The sequence below is a fragment of the Scardinius erythrophthalmus genome (genome assembly GCF_964197995.2).
Source record: "Scardinius erythrophthalmus genome assembly, chromosome: 5".
Taxonomy (NCBI): domain Eukaryota; kingdom Metazoa; phylum Chordata; class Actinopteri; order Cypriniformes; family Leuciscidae; genus Scardinius; species Scardinius erythrophthalmus.
This window is the reverse complement of record NC_138225.1, coordinates 26,789,398-26,810,953: the sequence shown is the minus strand read 5'-3', so window position 1 is coordinate 26,810,953 and position 21,556 is coordinate 26,789,398. Positions and strand designations below refer to the sequence as shown.

The 21,556-nt window shown below is 37.9% G+C and overlaps 2 protein-coding genes across 2 annotated transcripts; one reads left to right on the top strand and one right to left on the bottom strand.

Moving 5' to 3' along the window:
* Positions 1 to 83: 83 nt before the first annotated feature.
* gltpd2b (glycolipid transfer protein domain containing 2b) lies at positions 84 to 5,459 on the bottom strand. The gene is made up of 4 exons (XM_081365805.1): positions 5,010 to 5,459; positions 3,241 to 3,299; positions 2,894 to 3,066; positions 84 to 1,680 (listed from the first exon to the last, which is right to left on the bottom strand). The coding sequence occupies exons 1-4, from the start codon at positions 5,077 to 5,079 to the stop codon at positions 1,059 to 1,061; spliced, it is 924 nt and encodes a 307-aa protein (XP_081221931.1). The 5' UTR covers positions 5,080 to 5,459; the 3' UTR covers positions 84 to 1,058.
* Positions 5,460 to 9,915: 4,456 nt separating this feature from the next.
* Positions 9,916 to 21,162, top strand: chrne (cholinergic receptor, nicotinic, epsilon). The gene is made up of 12 exons (XM_081365261.1): positions 9,916 to 10,347; positions 10,832 to 10,965; positions 11,275 to 11,319; positions 16,325 to 16,434; positions 16,510 to 16,665; positions 17,333 to 17,436; positions 18,184 to 18,384; positions 18,536 to 18,650; positions 18,741 to 18,855; positions 18,959 to 19,166; positions 20,030 to 20,163; positions 20,278 to 21,162. Exons 1-12 carry the CDS (start codon positions 10,272 to 10,274, stop codon positions 20,443 to 20,445), a joined length of 1,566 nt encoding a protein of 521 aa, XP_081221387.1. The 5' UTR covers positions 9,916 to 10,271; the 3' UTR covers positions 20,446 to 21,162.
* The last annotated feature ends 394 nt before the right edge of the window (positions 21,163 to 21,556 follow it).

The following is a 21,556-nucleotide window of genomic DNA, read 5'->3' as shown; positions in this document are numbered from 1 at the left end:
CTATGCGAAACTTTATGAAAAACAGTCTCAGCTAAATCCGAATTATGGCCAATTTCATTGCAATAAATACTGAGTTTTTATTTGAGAACCTTTCTTTATTTGCTTGAGCTTTGGTTTCCTGAAATAATATTCATATGTGACTCAATGCAAGGTTAAATATCCATTTTTATGTCTAAAAATGTGATTTCATAAATATTATCATTATCATATAATCTCAAATATTTTGAAAGAATGGTTTAAACAATACATTTCAGTACATTTTCAAGTTTACTGTTCAAAATTATTGTAAAATAATATAATTTAGCACACTTTCTGTTCCATACCCCTCTGTGCTCTTCATTTAGAGCCAATTTTAGCCACCTTGAGAGGTTTCTGTAAACCGACCGCTTAAGAAAACAAGTAAAAGAAAATAGTTGCATTGCTATAGTTGCTATCTCATGTCATCATGCCAGAATAGATGTAGGCATGTGTGTGTGAGAGTTTAATATCGCCTGGACAATCATTAGGTATCAGTTGAACAGTTATAAAACTGAATTTGATAAGCATATGGATTGTAAAAATGTTTTTCTGCTGAAACTTGAACTTACATAACAAAGTCTGTCACTTTTTCTGTGCCTGCATTTCTGGATCTTTCATAATCAACTACTATTATGGTGCAAACCTATTGAAAACTGCTAATATCTCCACAAAAATCAATGCATGTTTTTTTTTCTCCAATATCAGGAAAACAGAAGACAAACACTGAGCACAGCATGTTGACCTGTTGCCTAGTTTCTATAAAAAGTTGTTAACAATATTAATTATTGATTTATGTTCTGTATTTATGTAAATTGTAAGTTGTTTTAACAACAAAAAGCTATTACATTTAAGGTGTCAAGTCATTATTAATAATCCTTTAGGAAAGCTGACCTTTCTTTGAGTATTTCTTCTTGTATTTCTCCCATTTATCCAGCTGTGTCTTCATTCTCTTCTTATAAAGGTTCAAAGTTCTAGTCTTGTATTTTAGTGTCCTGTTCTTTAGGTTGGTCCCATTCTTATTTCCCTTTCTCTTTCTACACTCAGGGTAGATCCAGCATGCCGTGTTCCTTTAGAGCAACTTCAATTCTCTTGTACACTTCTCCTATCGCTCTCACAACCCTGTTCAGTACCACAGTGGCTTCTGCCTGCGTTCCCACACACACCAACTTGTAGAAATAAGGTCGTTCAGGCATAGCAAGAAAGGCCAGCTCTGCTCCTTTTCTCACAAACCAGGTGTGATGGTGGGCCAGTGTGCGCTGGTAAGTCTCTTTGCAGAGGTCAGAAGGGCTACGTAGACGCTCTCCTTCAGTTGCATCCTTCCCTAGTTCCTGCAGGAAGCTTTGCAACCAGAGCAGAGCGCGGTGTAAGCGCAGAAGAGTCCGGCAGCCTGAGTTCGTCTGCTGGTGAAAATCCACCAAACCATTCTCCAACTCCCATTTAATCATAGACCGAACAGATGTGTATCCGTGGTTCATTTCAGAGTAGCTAGAAGATCTGTTATTTGATGACACTGTGTCTCCTTGCTGAGTCATTCTTTTTCTGTCTTTCATTTTCTTCTCTGCCTCTTTTTCCGCTTTTTGTGCCAGGTCACGGATGATGGTGGTTTTTGACTCAATTTCTTGTGAAATTAAACCCACCATTGGCCCCAAGGCTTCCAAAAACCTTAAATGCACAGAAAAGAGGAGAGATATTTTGAACATGTCATGCATGTTTCTACTTTATTTATGATATTATTATCAGAGTGTTGCAGTTCTCGGATTTGATTGGCCAGTTGGTGTTGTGAAAAGAGTAGTATGTCCGATTCATGTACTTGTGCACTATTTTATACTTCAGTTTTTTTGTATAAATAGTGTGAGTAGTGTGTTTACAGTGGAAAAAAGCACTTAAAATACACAGATGATACACTTAATTCACCAAAAAAGTTAAGAGTGAATTGAGTGTGCAATTTTGGACACCGTATCAATTCATACAGTAGATGGATGCATGTAGTAGTGCATAGTATAGGTGAATAGTGTATAGTGCAGGAGTTCTCAGCTCTTACCCTCAAGGATCACTTTCATGCAGAGTTTTGCTCCAACCCTAATCACCTGAACACAGTAATCAAGGACTTAGGGATTACTAGAAAGTTGCAGGTAGGTGAGTTTAATCAAGGTTGGAGCTAAACTCTGCAGGAAAGTGAACCTCTCAACCAAATTTGGCAAGCCTTGGTTTAGTGACATTTGGGACACAACTAGGCCAATAGTAGCCTATTCATAAAATATTAGGTGAAAAGTACCGGTATGACCTACTAAGTCTGGCGAGATTCTGAGGCTTGCATCTGATGGACACTTTACTATTCCATGAGGCCATGGGAGAGCAGTTGTGAATGGCAGTGAAGCGACACAACTGACGCAGGCGCATTGTCACATGACATTGACACACCGAATTATACTCATACTAGCTATATAATACATACTTTTTGAATGGTATAGACTAGAGGTAAGTTCTTCAAATGTAGTACCTACTTTTAGACGCAGCTAGTAACTCTTTCTGCAAGTTACATTGGTAATCCAGTTGGTGGCGGCAAGTGACTTTTGAGTCAGTTGTTGAATCATTTATTTAACCAATCTGTTCAACAACATTGTTTCATTCTGGAACGAAACACCACTAATGTGTGTTGCTCTGAGACACGCAATGGTTTATTCTTGCTTTGCTACTTGTTGGTAAAAAAAAATAAAAAATGCACAAAATAATGTGTCTAAAATATAAATAACTATTCAGTAGTAACTTGTTTATTGAAGTTCGTGTTCTTCATCTTGCTGCTCGTATGTTATAGCTTAGGAATATTTAGGTTAGCATAGCCTGCTATATGATGAGATTATGTCCGTTAACCTACCTGATAAGCTCATCCCAGCTTGCTAGGTATGGCTTTAGCAGCACGTCATTGGCCGAGACTGGTGCTTCCTGCAGGTGAGCCAGCAAATCGGCAATTTGAAACCTCTGACCAGGACACACCCTCAGTGGAGCCTCACCTTTATCTGAACTATTAACTAAAGCCAAAGACGGAGGCTGAGAAAAGACAAGAGGTGGAAGCGTGAGGTAAGAGGGACAGATTTCTAAGGAGAGTGGTGCAATAAAATGAGTGACAATAACTGGGCAAAGTTCCTGTTACCACGCACAAGCTGGAAATAACTGACAGCTTCGTATTATATCGTGTTCTCTTTTATATTTTACCATTCTTACCTTGATTTTTAGGCTATAAGCTAACGAACAAGTATCCCAGTGTTGCTCCAGGTTCCCATCTACAAGGAGAGGCAGAGGATGGGAGAATAAATATTTTTAAACAGGAAGAGAAAATAAAAAAGTAATACAGTCAAATCACAGTTTCATAGAGTGTAAGTTAATTAGACTCCCACAGAAACACATCCAGGAGTAGTGATAGGCAAGAGTACTCGAGTACTCGTACGTGACTGCGATGATCAGTCATGAAAATGAGGATTGCCCTGACTTTAAAAAATATATTTATCTTTTTTTCTGATTGGTTATTGCAGCATTTGTGGTGGTTCCTGAGGTCTGATTTGTTAGCGTTAGACATTACGCATTCCAGACCGGCGAAATAAAGTGAAACTGGATTTGAAAGCGCGCACTGCAGTGATGCCTGGATTCACTTTAATCATGACATGTAGTTAAGTGCAAAATGTGCAGCGCCAATCTATCATATACAAAACATTATAATGAGAACACGTTTGTAATAGAATGTTGTAAATTCTCTGTGCTTTAGTTTTTACAGCGCGCTGTTATGGAAGATAGTGTCCACAACAAGAGTTACACATCAGACTAGCACGATCAAGATCATGTGCGCATTCACGTCCTTTTGTGCAGATGTAAATTGAAGGATTACTTTTATGATGTCTATATCTGAATAATCTCAAATATTAGACGCATTTGATTGAGTTTAATACCCAGCTAGCATGATACAATGATACAAATGAGAAAATGTTGACAAAAATGCCCATCCCTATCCTAGAGGTCTATAAACTGTATCACTGACTTGCATGAGTAAATATTTATCTGAATATTAAAGGAGTAGTTACCTCCAAAATAATAATAAAAAACCTGTCATCTTTTACTCATCCTTATGCCATTTTAAACATAAAGACTTACTTTTTTTTCCTGAAGAGAAAAAAACGTCAACTATACAAATGTGAAAATAATGCGTAACTGCGTTCCTAAATGCATGCTAAACCCAGCACATGCACAGATAGAGTTCACTGCATTCATTCACTTTGAACTGAGAGAAGGACCTGATCGCAGAGTGAAGTGCACACTTCTCTTTGTGCAGTGCAGTCAGACAGTCTTTTGATAAGGACACATAGCCTTATCACACTTTGATTTTAGTTTGTTTGACAGCAATGGTGCAAAACACGACATTAAAAACTTTTTATGTTTTTATGGGAAGTTTAAATATACTTTCTGGCTGCCACAGTCTAGTTAATGAATAGGAAGCACTGAAATTGATTTGTGGCAGTCAATGTTGATATTGTGGCGAGCCGCCACAGATAAATCAGTATGGGAAACACTCCAGCTACTTTCATGAACTGTACACAAGATACAAAATAAGATCAAATATATTTTCAGCGTCTGTTCATTGATGAGTGCACTGTAAAAAAATATATAATCATGATGAAGACATGACAACATATGTTTTTACATTAACATTAAAATTATTTTAGCAATTTCAACTTGCTATACAAGATTCAACTCAATTTAAGTCAGCTTAATATAATTTAAGTTGAAATTACTTGATTATACTCAAAAATTTAAGGCAGCTGAACTTGAGTTTTTCAGTTGAAAGGTGGAAATCCCTTACAGTGTGATGGTCAATCAGCTCTGCTGTAACAGCCATACAGAGGGACAAGAAAATCTGGCCTATGAACCAATTGTACATGCACCAAATATGTTACATCGAGTCTGTCGAAGAACAAATAAAAAAAAAATATGGAAAAACTTACGTAGCCACATGGAGCCAAGCAAAAGGAGGATGAAGACTATAGCAACACAAGCCCTGAATTTGACTCCCATAATGATCTGCTGTCCTCCTCTCCGCTGCGTCTCTTCGGGTGGCCTCTCTTTCCTTCTCAGTCTATTCACTCACGCTCTCTCCTCAGCATCTCTACACCACCACCACTGCGCTCAGTACCTTTCTTCTCTTACACAGTGTTTTTTTGATTGGGTTTCAATCTTCGCTCAAACTCAAATTGCCTGGCGAATCCTTACTCTCATGTTTTTACACTACTGCACAGACGCAAACTCTATGTAATTTCCTGTTTTGTGTTACTCCTCTCTTTCTGCATCTCCAGTTTATTCCACCAGCCTAACTTATGCTAAGTTGATCTTTGCATTATGTTGTTTTTCTTTCTCTCATCTCCTGTCCTGCTCTCTCTGTATTGTCAGTCTCCAATGATCTTGCTCAATCAGAGTCCATAGATTAGTCAGGAGCAACAAATCACTCCTTATTTGGCAAGCCCTAAGCAAACTGTAGTAACCTTTACACCAACACGTACAGACACTACACACTTGTACAACGCGTCACAAATAAATTGTGAAATCCTGAAATCCGCAAGGGAAGGTCCTGGGTTTTATCTGTCCAATATGTGCATCTCTCAACGAAAGAGAGATTTCTTTCTTCGACAGAAAATAAGGACTGTTTGAAAGATTCAAATGTCCCATTCAAATGTTGAATTCAAATGCGTCACATTCAAATGTTCTGGTTAGGCAGCTAAATAATGTTGTTGGTTTTTATTCTTTAATTACCTTAAATGTATATATTTGTATCATTTTAGTGAATCTGACACACTTTTCAAAGAGATGGTCTTTGAATTTGTATATTTAGAATGGTTGAGTTGCATGACAATGCCAATGTTAATCAAGTCAGCACTGGACAGTCACTCTGACCTAATATGTCAGCGAGCACCTTAAAAAGAAGCTGTCATGCCCTAAAAACCTCACCACACTGGTTTGAAAGCTGATTAATTTTAATGCCCCAGTTTGGCAGAGTAAGTATGATTGTAGGCATTAGCAGTCTACCCAAGTCATCTGTTATAATTTATAGACCTCAGTTCATTTACACAAAGGCAAAACATAGTCACTCATCAAGGGTGACATTATCTGATCAAAGCTATCATTAATTCACACGCTATATATTATCAATGTCATTTCCCTCCTCATGATTAAATTATTCTCATCTCTAAGGTGATATATTAAAAGTCTGAAATTTTTTCAGCCTAAAAGATATCGTCATATTTTTTAAAAGCAACACCAAAGCACTTTTCCTCTTCCGTCCCCCTACAGGTTGGAAGCGGAATTGTCCAGTACCGCTGTCGTAAATAATTTAGCCTACCGCAGCCTACCATCGCACGCACGCTATTTGTTTATCCAGCAAAAATTAGGAATAAAGGAAAAATTCATATGAATTGTGTGTTCCTTGGACAAATAATGCATTTTCATGAAAGGAATAAAAGAGAAATGAAAATGAAAATGAAAATGTTTATCCAGCACTGGCTTTGGATATAACGATGTCCACAGACAAGGTAGAGTATGTTGCATGGTTTTATGAAAATATGATGTATTGCGACATCAGAAATTTTATATAGACTCCTCCACCTATCGGCTATAGTAACTCTTGCCGTAAAGCAAGTCAAATTTGTAGTTTATTATTGTCTCATTCGAGCTACAGATCTGCTACCCAATCTGGCAAACTTGCATAGTGCGGTTATAGCCGATAGAGGGTCGCAAAGCGAATGCAGAAATGCCGTTCACCCTGTTACGAGTTGATGAACCACTGAAATGATTTTGGAAACATTATTTTATGGTACAAAAGAATATTTGGTGTTGCTTTAAGGGGTGGTTCCTTAAAGGAATTTCAGCATACGGCTACTGTTTGATTGGCTAACATCATTGCACAGGAAACAATATCAACAGCCACTCGACTCGCTATTGCATGCAAGAAGAGTTTTGAAAACATATAAAACTTCAATTTACAGACAAAGCATTATTCAATAATTTACTTACGAATTTTGACGCAGCTGCTGTCAGAGACAATACCGTTGACTGCTTCATCTTATCTATCAAGAAAGGTTTGTTTGCAAACCTTTACACACGTTTACAAAACAATTTGCAGTCAAATACTCTGAACAAACATAAGCTCAAACGCAATCCATGACACCATTTAAAACAGACCATCCACTTGTTCCAGATGCTGGTATGCTTCTAAAGTCTCAACAGAAATGAACAAATGAGCAGTTTAAACAGAACGCATCAAAGTGAAATTTTCTTTATGCGTCCAATGGCTAGAGAATACCCATAATGCACTGCCAGTGAAAGTCGCACCGAATGAATTCCCGAGTCTGACCAGAAGATGGTGCCTGCAGCTGATTTATCATACAGGTAGGCTATAACTTCCTAAGTTTAATTAAAGTTGATATAGCTTCCATAACAGAACTGAAGATACATTTTTTCATCTTACTACTGGAGCAGCCATTTTAATACTGTAAGTTTCAAATTATTATGACATAAAATTTGAAAACCAAATTTAGTAAAATACCAAACTCCATGTCAGTATATTGTAGCCTGGCTTGCGATCTCTTAAGTGTCGCACATTAGAAACGAAGCTTCGCAGCAGCACTAATTGTGTTCCCAGCAACATATTTCTGCATCATATGTCAGCGAGTGGTGCAAAAGCTTATTAAAGTGGTATTTAAGTGTGCAGTAGGGACTCTTATTCTGGCTGTAGCCTACTGAAGACGAAGCTGTTTGACCAATCAAATGAAAGGGGCGTTTCAGCGCCGCCCACGTGCGAACTAAATATCAAAGCCATAAACCGATTTGTAAACCACAAACGAAAATTGAGAAATCGAGCCGAAATCTCATTTTCCATGTATTAAACTAAATGAAAAAAACAAATAAACGATCCGTCTTTTCATTTCTCGTTATTCCATTCCAAATAAGAAATTAAATGATCAGATGATACACGGACCCTACCACAATCATTTCAAGAACACATACAGCAGTGGTTATCAACCCCTGGTGTATCTTTGGAAAAATGTATCTTCAGTTCTGTTATGGAAACTATATAAACCTTAATTAAACATAGGAAGTTATACCTGCAACAAAGGGGGCTGCAGGATGACTTAAAGGTATTTCAGTTTACTAATTATTTATATAAAATAATCTAACTATACTCTAAATTAAAATGCTAAAAACAGACAAAATCAAGATTTAGACTGCAATATATTTCTTTTAAATTACTACTGTTTTTATTTAAATAAACATACAATTCTTGAAATTTCTGGAATCACAAAATTAATCGTGGTTAATAATTTAATACATCAATAACACCAAAGCTGCAAGTGCAAGTTGTTTTTGCTGCAAAGAACCATTGAAGAACCTTTATTTGAGTGTAGCAGAGCTCCCCCTGCTGGACTGTTTTTATATTTATTTATTTATTTATTTATTACTTAAAGAATACATTTGGAATTGAGGAGGTGCGGATATGCAAGCAACCCTTGTATCTACCAACAATTTTTCAGGAGGCTTTTCAACAATCTAACAATTTGGGATGTTTGCTACATGCTCATGGTGAGATTAATCCAATATGATGAATACATTTTGGTAAGACACATTTAGAAAATTAAGACAAAAAGTCACTGTTCATGACACTTATCACATGCATCTTTGACATTCTCATTTGGCAAAGACAGTGAGTCACGTTTCCCCGGATGTGGAGTTTCCGGTTACCCACATAGAACACGGTTCAATTTCAGGTCATATTAATAGTACACAAAGGAGACAGGAATTCATGCTCCGGTAAACCCACCAACAAGCTTTGCAATCCAGTAACACTTAAGCTCATGTACCTTGTACCACTTAAGCCCAGTGGCCACAGCAACTGGCCAAGCAATGCATCGATGCCACTTGGCTCATACAGAATGTAAATAAAACAAAAATCCACTAAATAAACAACATGATTCCATAATCTAATTTAAATGGCATCAAAGAGCCTGACCTCTCCTGTTATTAAAGTCTGTGTGCATAAGATTATTCAAACATCAGTAGATCATGGTGGCTATTTCATTTGAAATGGTGTGCAGACATTCTTTATAACCGACCTATAGTGTCAGCTATCATAGTGTGTGCTGGACCTCATAAATCATTTAAAACCTGACATGTAGGACAGTTTTGTACATGAGCTCACCACTCAGACATCTCTCATAACTCACCGTTGAGCTTTTTACCTTCTGGGAACAAAAATAAACTTTTAACAGTCCTCGTTGTTCCCTCACACACACACACACACACTTTATATTGACCTTTATTGGTTTGATACTGAGCTATCTGTCCCCTACCCCTACTGCCAAACCCTATTGCGTTTATAGGTGTTTCCCTCATAAAGACATGCCAATGTAAGATAATTTCAAGTTTTATCTTGTGAGGACATTTGGTCCCCATGTAGACTGTGAGAGAAAAAACTGTAGAAAAAGGAAAGGTACTGGCAATTTTCTGCCAGGACATCTGTTATTTTATGCAATGCGTAATTCAAATACAAGTAAAACACCAGTGAAAAAATCATATTATGTACATTGGGGCATATTTTTACGGACTTTTCTTATACAACACAACACACCATTGGCTCCATAACCCCTGCATTTACTTTGTTCCAGTGATATACAGAGCAGAGCACTGGTTATTTATACCCACGTGCATGGGAGACATCAACACTGTGGCCCTTAAGCCCCCCTCCCCACCCTTACACCTGTTGACATTGCTTATCATTTGCTCAGACTGAAACACAATTCCCCAAGGCTGAACAACACTATCAATAACCGTTATACGTATCGTCATTAAGCCATTATGATACTGGAAATGCACGACTGTAAGCATCATCATGAGCTCGCGCAGCAGTTCAGTGAACCAAAGCGACTGGCACTTGAAATTCACGCTCCTGTCAGCATGATTTTGGCTCTATTTATTATATCTGAGGTCACTTACAGTCATACTTGAGAAGCAGCCTACATAATCTGAATCATTGTTGCTTATTATTAGTGGCGTTATGATATTGGCGATAAGTGAATGTGACTTTAAGAGCGCTGTAACTCGAGCCTCGTGCAGTGACAGCTGTAGCACCGAAGAGAAGAGAGAGAGCTTGGTTACTGACTGCTGGAAAGTTACGTGTCTGTCTCTTTATTACCAACTTTCAAGACCGTCTTTTGGCGACCATGGCCATGGCCGACCGGTTCGGCAGGACGTGTGTATTTGCTTTTGCGCTCGTGGCCACTGTATTAGTATTACAAGGTACGTGCTCTTGTGTACTTCAAACAGTGACTGACGTGGCTCTCCGTCTTTATCACACTTGCCACTGCACTGTGACCGCGGGCAGCCTTATATTGAAGTGCATTATATTTTATAAAGGTCCTTTCTATTTTGTGGGTATTTAATCATATAAAAATGTAATAAGGCGATAAAGCTGTTACAAACATTAACATTAGGTGTTACTGCAGTGTAAACTACTCATTGGGTTTACAGTGCTGAGTCAGTAAAGTATTAAATGACTAATGTATATTATGAATATTATGCTATGATGTGGAATCTTGTAACATTAAAATTGAATGATAATTGATATATCTCCCTAGGAAATCTTAAATATTACTATGTTAACTTTTAGTAATAAATTCTATAAACTCTCAGTTTTCACACTTACACTAATTTATTCAATTTGTCTACTAACAATGTTTTTGTTAGTACGTTTTAAAGCTATTTTCTGTCTTTCATTTTGCAGTCAGTGGAAATGAGGAGAGGCAGTTGATTGCAGATAAATTTAAGAACTACAATAAAAATATTCGACCAGCAAGAAACATTGATGAAAAAGTGAAGGTTCAGGTCAAGTTAACCCTTACCAACCTCATCTCCTTGGTAACTAATCTCCCTGCCAACAGTAACAAGTATTGTGAGTTTTTAGTAAACAGACATATATATATCATTACATTATATCAGTGATCTAAATAGCAGTAAAAATAAGTAAAAGCTGAAATATTACAAATAACATAAAATTTGTTTTTAGAAATGTGCATGTACATCATTGCTAGTATATTATAAAATATTTTGGTAATATTTAGATGTTTGTAGTTTCTTTTATATATAATTCAATTATATTTTCAACAGGGACTGTGCACAGTGCAACTAGAGACTATTTACATTTAGAATCTTTTCTTCCCTGAACAGAATGAAAAAGCGGAGACTCTCACTACAAATGTTTGGATTGAGATTGTAAGTATCTTATGCAACCTCCTAGGGGCCGCTCACACAGTACATGTTTTTACTTTTAAAGTCGCAATGTAACAGAAGTAACGACAGATCTTTTCATTCATTCGAGTGAAACAGATTATCGAAAAATAAAACAATGTAAGGATAGTACTCTCTTCTCTTCACTGGTTGTGATTGGATGGAGGCAGTTTGATAGCTTGCAGTCCATTGAAGAAAAAAAAAAAGGATTTAAATGATTATAGAAGTCTGGTATACATCACAAGAGAGAGGTCTGACTTTTTCCTGGAACACTTATGACATTTTGATAAAAAATTATGTGCTTAAAAAAAGCATATACATAAATGAATCTACATACGATCAATAACATGGATTTTGAACAGGTGAATTAAAACACTAAAATGTGATACCCAGTGTAAAAAAAGAAACAAAACATTTTAAACTTGGCATGGCACATTTATACACATTGTATACACATTTAAAGACGTCTGTCTCGTGCGTTTACAGAAAAACAATAGAAACGCAGTGCAGTAGGATACAAAAACTTGTTTTGTGTGAATGGCCTTCAAGATGCTTCAAAGAAATAATTTATCTTTCATATTCATTTATCTTAATTATCTTATATTTCAAGATTTAAAATATTGAGCTACAGTACTTTTTTTTTTTAGCTTTTTCCTATTCCTTTGCATCATTTCTCCATATTTACTTGATCTTTTTTTCTGAACAATTTTCTCTCTCCTATTTTTGCTCCTTCATTGGTTCACGATTATAATCTAAAATGTCTTATAACGCTGTACATGTGTCTGTCTGCACTTCTTTTTTCTGTTCTACACTCACCTTAAGGATTACTAGGAACACCATACTAATACTGTGTTTGACCCCCTTTCACCTTCAGAACTGCCTTAATTCTACGTGGCATTGATTCAACAAGGGGCTGAAGGCATTCTTTAGAAATGTTGGCCCATATTGATAGGATAGCATCTTGCAGTTGATGGAGATTTTTGGGATGCACATCCAGGGCACGAAGCTCCCGTTCCACCATTTTAGTACAGTGAACTCATTGACATGTTCAAGAAACCAATTTGAAATGATTCGAGCTTTGTGACATGGTGCATTATCCTGCTGGAAGTAGCCATCAGAGGATGGGTACATGGTGGTCATAGAGGGATGGACATGGTCAGAAACAATGCTCAGGTAGGCCGTGGCATTTTAACGATGCCCAATTGGCACTAAGGGGCCTAAAGTGTGCCAAGAAAACATCCCCACACCATTACACCACCACCAGCAGCCTGCACAGTGGTAACAAGGCATGATGGATCCACGTTCTCATTCTGTTTACGCCAAATTCTGACTCTACCATCTGAATGTCTCAACAGAAATTGAGACTCATCAGACCAGGCAACATTTTTCCAGTCTTCAACTGTCCAATTTTGGTGAGCTTGTGCAAACTGTAGCCTCTTTTTCCTATTTGTAGTGGAGATGAGTGGTACCCGGTGGGGTCTTCTGCTGTTGTAGCCCATCCGCCTCAAGGTTGTGCGTGTTGTGGCTTCACAAATGCTTTGCTGCATACCTCGGTTGTAACGAGTGGTTATTTCAGTCAAAGTTGCTCTTCTATCAGCTTGAATCAGTCGGACCATTCTCCTCTGACCTCTGGCATCAACAAGGCATTTTCGCCCACAGGACTGCTGCATACTGGATGTTTTTCCCTTTTCACACCATTCTTTGTAAACCCTAGAAATGGTTGTGCGTGAAAATCCCAGTAACTGAGCAGATTGTGAAATACTCAGACCGGCCCGTCTGGCACCAACAACCATGCCACGCTCAAAATTGCTTAAATCACCTTTCTTTCCCATTCTGACATTCAGTTTGGAGTTCAGGAGATTGTCTTTACCAGGACCACACCCCTAAATGCATTGAAGCAACTGCCATGTGATTGGTTGATTAGATAATTGCATTAATGAGAAATTGAACAGGTGTTCCTAATAATCCTTTAGGTGAGTGTATAGCCGTTTCTCAATACCAAGTACGCAATGTTCGGACTTGAGTCCTTGGTAGTTCGGACTAACAAGTTCGACTCAGGAGAACGAACTCCCGAGGACGGGAGGACGCGAGTCCGATAACTCTGCAAATGGAACAGCGGCGTACTTGATAGTGTCACTCAACTCGCTCTGGCTACTCCGGTTATCTCTTTATAGGCTACAAATAAAACAAAATATGTTATAAACCACCACTTTGCCTCTTTTCATTTTCATTTAAAAAAGATCTTTAACATAATGGCCACACAAATGAGGTTCAGGCAACGCAATTGATTATCTTCACTGCATATTTACAACAACACGAAATATAAAGCACAACCCTGACTCTTTTTGTTTTCATTTTAAAAATATGATGAATAAAAAACATTATAATATTGATCATTAAAACGAACATTTAGCAAAAAGAGACAGGGTTGTGTCATATATGTATATACAGTGAAGAGAATGTAGGCAACATGTAGGCTATTATAATAAAATATTTTATATGTTTTAAATATATAAAATAAAATGACATAACCTTTTTTGCTAAATGTCAGTTTTAATGATCAATAATAGCCATTCTAAAAGTATAAGTACAGTGAGGAAAATAAGTATTTGAACACCCTGCTATTTTGCAAGTTCTCCCACTTGGAAATCATGGAGGGGTCTGAAATTGTCATCGTAGGTGCATGTCCACTGTGAGAGACATAATCTAAAAAAAAAATCCAGAAATCACAATATATGATTTTTTAACTATTTATTTGTATGATACAGCTGCAAATAAGTATTTGAACACCTGTCTATCAGCTAGAATTCTGACCCTCAAAGACCTGTTAGTCTGCCTTTAAAATGTCCACCTCCACTCCATTTATTATCCTAAATTAGATGCACCTGTTTGAGGTCGTTAGGTGCATAAAGACACCTGTCCACCCCATACAATCAGTAAGAATCCAACTACTAACATGGCCAAGACCAAAGAGCTGTCCAAAGACACTAGAGACAAAATTGTACACCTCCACAAGGCTGGAAAGGGCTACGGGGAAATTGCCAAGCAGCTTGGTGAAAAAAGGTCCACTGTTGGAGCAATCATTAGAAAATGGAAGAAGCTAAACATGACTGTCAATCTCCCTCGGACTGGGGCTCCATGCAAGATCTCACCTCGTGGGGTCTCAATGATCCTAAGAAAGGTGAGAAATCAGCCCAGAACTTCACGGGAGGAGCTGGTCAATGACCTGAAAAGAGCTGGGACCACCGTTTCCAAGGTTACTGTTGGTAATACACTAAGACGTCATGGTTTGAAATCATGCATGGCACGGAAGGTTCCCCTGCTTAAACCAGCACATGTCAAGGCCCATCTTAAGTTTGCCAATGACCATTTGGATGATCATGGGAGAAAGTCATGTGGTCAGATGAGACCAAAATATAACTTTTTGGTCATAATTCCATTAAACGTGTTTGGAGGAAGAAGAATGATGAGTACCATCCCAAGAACACCATCCCTACTGTGAAGCATGGGGGTGGTAGCATCATGCTTTGGGGGTGTTTTTCTGCACATGGGACAGGGCAACTGCACTGTATTAAGGAGAGGATGACCGGGGCCATGTATTGCGAGATTTTGTGGAACAACCTCCTTCCCTCAGTTAGAGCATTGAAGATGGGTCGAGGCTGGGTCTTAATGACCTGAAGCACACAGCCAGGATAACCAAGGAGTGGCTCTGTAAGAAGCATATCAAGGTTCTGGCGTGGCCTAGCCAGTCTCCAGACCTAAACCCAATAGAGAATCTTTGGAGGGAGCTCAAACTCCATGTTTCTCAGCGACAGCCCAGAAACCTGACTGATCTAGAGAAGATCTGTGTGGAAGAGTGGGCCAAAATCCCTCCTGCAGTGTGTGCAAACCTGGTGAAAAACTACAGGAAACGTTTGACCTCTGTAATTGCAAACAAAGGCTACTGTACCAAATATTAACATTGATTTTCTCAGGTGTTCAAATACTTATTTGCAGCTGTATCACACAAATAAATAGTTAAAAAATCATACATTGTGATTTCTGGATTTTTTTTTTTAGATTATGTCTCTCACAGTGGACATGCACCTACGATGACAATTTCAGACCCCTCCATGATTTCTAAGTGGGAGAACTTGCAAAATAGCAGGGTGTTCAAATACTTATTTTCCTCACTGTAGCCTAAAAGGTATAAGAAGCTATACAATAATAAAGCCAACGATTCAGTCAAACATAAGTCAGCTCTCTAGGCTACATAGTTAAATAGACTAACGTTAAATAAAGCTATAACTTCACTTTGCCCTCAGCTAAAACGTTGCAGGGAACAAATAATACATTAATGAGACAAATAAAATAAATAAATCGCCTGTTGGATATACACAAGACGATTTAAATCTCATGTTATACCCAGACTGTAAAAGGTTATACCACTAGACTAGAGACATCCGAGCCAACGGCAAGTCAGCAGCAGAAGCCGAGGAAAGGCTGTTCTCGGCGGGGTACGAGCGCCGAGCGTCCGATTTCCTGGTTCTCACAACTCCGAAAACGTCAGATCAAATTTTCAAATAGGCGCTATCTTTATAAATAAACCAAAGATTTGAGCTTTAAACAACTACATTCTCGCCTGAAATACTCTTAAAACTACATTTCGTGACACATTTATAGCAGTATTTTTAAATTACGCGGGGTTTCTCCTCTGCTATTGACGCTTGCTGGTTGGTGGTGTGAGATGCATTCTGGGATACCTGGCTTGTCAAGTCCGCACAAGTCACCTCTTGATGCATCCTCGGTAAAAGGGGCGGATCAAGAACACATCCGGGGATTCGAACTGGACTTGGCTAGATGTGAACTTTGAATTGGCACAGTACTAGGGCAGCGACTGATGACGTTTCACAAGTCCACAAGAACACAAGTACAGACAAGAACGCATATTGAGAAACGGCTTATGTCCTGCTAATTCCTGCTTTTCTTCTTTCATGTTTCTGCTCTTTAGCAATGGCAGGATTACCGTCTTGCATGGAATACATCAGAATATCATGGCATTGATACGATCCGTGTGCCATACAACACTGTGTGGCTACCAGACATAGTTTTGGAAAACAAGTGAGTTAGCAGTAAAAGAGTGAGTTTTCCAATATTGTCACTTGAAAAATGACCTCTTTTCTACTCTCTTAACAGCATTGATGGCAAGTTTGATGTGGCATACTACGCTAATGTGTTGATTTCGAGTGACGGCTCCATGTACTGGCTTCCCCCTGCCATCTACCGCAGTACCTGTACCATTGAGATCACCTACTTCCCTTTTGACTGGCAGAACTGCACACTAGTCTTCAGGTTGGCACAGAGTGAGATTTTGGTTTAAAGGGATACTTCACCGATTAGCATTAAGCTTTGTATCAGTAGAAACCCGGTAGTATTTTCGAATGACCGTGCTTCCCTCCCCATGTCCCGCTGAGACGAGAGATTTCTGTATTGTGTGTCCGGAAATAAAAACCCTCCGATGACGCAAAAGTCGTCATTTTGCATCATTGGAGGCTTTTTTTTGGCCAGAGGCTAGAGACTACAGCAAGTAGTAGGAGCTAGTTCACATGTTTTCAACCCGTCCGTAGGGGGTGGGATCTCACGATAAAACAACGTATTTTCAGTTTCGAGTCAACTAGTAGCCTAGTTGTATCATTTCTTCCAATACTGCCCTCTGTAACTGGTAAGCGTGGCTTGAGAGTGGCCTCGTAGGGCAGCGAAGCAAGTGCATTCTGTGAGTTTCATCCACATGAGCCAAAAATACATTTTCTGGCTTTTCTCAGTCTAGAAGGCACCAACTTCTAAAATAATTTCACATTTCTACTACATAAATGACCCAATTTAAATACACAGTCATCTTTCCAGCGGTGAAATATACCTTTAAATGCAAGTCTCATGGGTTCATGGAGATTCATGATTTTTTTCATTTTTATTATTTCTTTTTATGTAAAGCTAGATATATTTTATTTTACATCTACAGGTCTCAGACATACAGTGCAAATGAAATTATTATGGTATTGGCAGAAGATGCAGATACAGGGAAGCCTATTGAGTGGGTGGACATCGATCCTGAGGCCTTCACAGGTGCAAAATCTACACACACACACTAAGACACAAATTTGAGATCACTAAGATTTTTTTACAAGAAATTAATAACTTTATTCAGTAAGGACAGACTTAATATGATCAAAAGTGACAGTAAAGGCATTTATAATGTTGCTTAATATTTTTATTTCAAATGCTGTTCTATTGAAATTTATATTCATTAAAGAATCCTGCACAAAAAAAAAAAAAACGCATCCCAGTTTCCACAAAATATGAAACAGAAGAACTGTTTGTACCATTGATAATAATAAATGTTTCTTAAGCACCAAATCAGCATATTAAAATGATTTCTGAATGATCATGTGACACTGAAGATTGGAGTAATGACTGCTGAAAATTCAGCTTTGCCATTACAGAAATAAATTAAATTTTAAAATATATTCAAGAAAACAGTTTTTTGAAATTGTAACATTTCACAAATGTTTTTTTTTACTGTATATTTGATAAAAAATGCAGCCTTGGTGAGCATAAGAGACTACACACAAAAACAGAAAAAAATGTACAGTATAGACCTCAAATTTTTTAACGGTGGTGTAATTTATTCAAAATTTGAAACAAAAAAATTTCAATGAACCGATTAAAAATAATGATGAAACTCTTAAAGCAATTACAATTCAAAAAGATAAATCAAGAACAGATAAAATAGAGAGTCTGTAAAAATCGCATGGCATCACAATTGGGCATCACATGTCTTTCTTCTGATGCTCTAATTATATGTTCTCACAGAAAACGGGGAGTGGGCAATCAAGCACCGTCCCGCCCGTAAGATGACGGACTCACGTTACTCCCCCGATGACCTAGAGTACCAGGAGGTGTATTTCAACCTCATCATCCAGCGGAAACCACTCTTCTACATCATCAACATCATCCTGCCCTGCTCTCTCATCTCCTCTCTGGTTGTTCTGGCCTTTTTTCTACCTGCACAAGGTGTTTGCATGTGTAGATATTCTGAGGTTAATGTACAGTATGCCTCAAAATACAGTATTAAGATCCCTTTCTATTTGTCTTACAATGTTGGTAGTGGTACTCCCTCTGTCTGTCTCTGTACACTGTTTATCTTTCTTTCTGTCTCTTTTAGCTGGAGGGCAGAAGTTGACTGTGTCCATTTCTGTACTGTTGGCTCAGACTGTGTTTCTCTTCCTGATTGCTCAGAAGATTCCAGAAACGTCACTTTCCGTGCCTCTTATTGGCAAGTGAGTGTCAGTGTGTAGACAGCTGCATTTTTAAACCAAGTTGTATCAGTCTTACTGGCTTTAACTCCACTCTTTCTTGCTTTGTTTTAGGTATTTAATCTTCGTCATGTGTATGACCACACTGATCGTGACCAACTGCATTATTGTCCTCAACTTCTCCCTCCGCAGTCCCAGTACACACAACATGTCGCACACCATCAAACATGTGCGTTTATGTGTGTTTTGTCCTAAATATATCATATTTCCTAATTATAAATATTGCTGAATCTGTAGTCCTTCTTTTACTGTACTTCTCTTATATCCACTAGATTTTCCTCGTGGTGGTCCCTCGTTTCCTTGGCATGGCCTCATTTGTGGATGAGGAGGAGCCAGGTGGAGGGACGTATGAAATGAGGGAGAGGCGCCGCAGTTCGTTTGGGCTGATGCAGAGGGCAGAGGAATATGTTTTGAAACAGCCGCGCAGTGAGATGATGTTTGATAAGCAGAGAGAAAGACATGGACTTATGCGCTCAATTGGTAAAACAAATTCAAACATTCACATACCTAAAGAATTCATTATTATACAGGAATATAGGGAACTACAGATGCATACATGTGGTCGGTCGGCATAAAACGGAAGTATCCAAGTGAAACGGCTTCTTGTACGGCGGAACTTGATCTTGTCCTTTAGGAATTAATTGAAAGATTGTGGTTTGCTATTGCTGTGATCTCATCTGAATGACAGGTTGTCCCGCCCTCGTGCCAGTGAACACTTCATCAGAGAAGAGAAGAGATGAGATGTCGCTACAAGGCGGAGGGGAAGTTATTCTGATTAAAGATTATAAGGGCACATGAATTTAAAAGAAATGTGCACGGATAAATCATATTTAATAAACACTGCAATGTTCCATAAAATTTTGATTCAATTAAATCAAAATGGACAATTCTTATTTTTTTAAAGAATGTTGCAGTGTTTATTATAAAGGAAATGTCCATGCACATCATTATTTTTTTTTATTTCATGTGCACTCTTCAATCAAAAATGCTAACCTCCCCTCCCCCTCGAAATGACATTTGTTCTCTTCATGACCTATGTCTCAGCAGAAGGTGGGACTAAATTTCCTCCACAAGTTGATTGTAAAGTGGTATTCAGATCTGCCTCCATTTAGTAAGCAACGACCAACTTCCTATGATCCAGTCAATTCCCGAAGACGAAATCTAGTCCCGCCATACATTTTTTTCTCATTCCAGAAGCCGTTTTACTCGGCTATATGACACAATATGGAAGAAAAAAAACTGTCAACTTCTGTTTCATGCCGACTTTAACAATTAGTGGTGAAGTGTGTAAAACATTTAATTCCGTTGTAGCTTCAAATGTGTTTGTGTATGTCTCCCTCTAGTGGATGAAATTGATGTGAGCAGTACGGCAAACCTATACAAGAGTCTGGCAAAGACAGCACCAGAAATAAAAGAGTGTGTGGATGCCTGTAACTTCATTGCTGAATCCACTAAGCAGCAGAATGACATCGGATCTGTAAGTGTGTGTTTGTGTCCTAGCAAGAAAACACTTTTATAAACATCATAAGTGCGGTCATCTCCGCTAACAGACTGTTTTATTTATCTTGTTTTTCCTCTTTTTTTTCCGCAGGAGATGGAGAGTTGGGTGCTGATTGGAAAGATGATTGACAAGGTTTGTTTCTGGGCAGCCATATTGCTATTCTCTGTTGGAACAGTGGCCATCTTCCTCATGGGTCACTTCAACCAGGCACCTGAGTACCCATTTCCTTGGGAGAACAAAAAGTACTTACCTGAGTAGAGAAGAAACTCTGACGACTCTGTCCAAAAGGTAGAGAGCTGGAACAAGCAAAGAGGCAATTCCTTTCTGCTTATTTGGAACATAAAAAATACTAGGACAAGTTTTATATCTGGAGTTAGAGTACAACAAGCTGTACATGATTTGAACAGTATCGTTCGACTTGATATGAGATCTTGTCTTATATTTGTCCATGCATGCATTGACATTGTGTACTAAATATTACTTACACTAGTGGGATTTTTACAGGAATGCACATTTTGCTTATAGTTGTGCAAAAAAAAGAAAGAAAAGGATTAGTGAAATAACAAGGAATAAATTATAAAGATTTAAGCTCATTTCATACCATGTAATGGTTCTCCAGTTCTCTGTGGCTGCATTTTGCAACGCCCCAACCCAGGTTATCATCTCTGTTTACAGTGTGTGTTACTGTTCACAGTGTGTTACATCAGACCCATTTTTATAACTGATTGTACTGTAGTATTTAGCATTAGTATTATTGAGATGCATGTTCATTTTTGTTTGTTCTATCTTATGTATTTCATTGTCGTTTTAAATGTTAAATTTCACTTATGCAATTTTACAGTTTATTTACTATAAGCTTTACACACACACACACATATATATTAATTAACACTGTCTTAAGATATGCACTGCAAATTTATAAGAAAAAAAGTTTGAAGTCTGCTTGTAAGAACACTTTTAAATCCTTATTAAGCACTGTGCTGTTCTGATTTTTCTACATGCACCAAAGACGGAGAAGAAATTAACTGGCATATGCAAGGTAGACATCTATTTGATTATTTTTTTTAGCTCAGCTACCACACTTGTAGAAAGAAAAATTGTACAAAAGCTGTCTATGGGGCAGAATTCTTTTAAAAGGTATACATACACTTTTTTAAAAGGTAATACTATATAGGCTACCTTTAAGGTACTAATATGTTCCCTTGAGGGGTAAATAAAGTACAAAAGTGTAGAATAAATCCAGTGACATCTTTTGTCTTTTTTTTTTTTGAGAGAGAGTTTTACTTTAATATGTAAAGGTACAGACAATTTAGTAGTCTACAGTTACAAATTAACAGAACAATTTCTAATATAGACAACACAGTAGGCC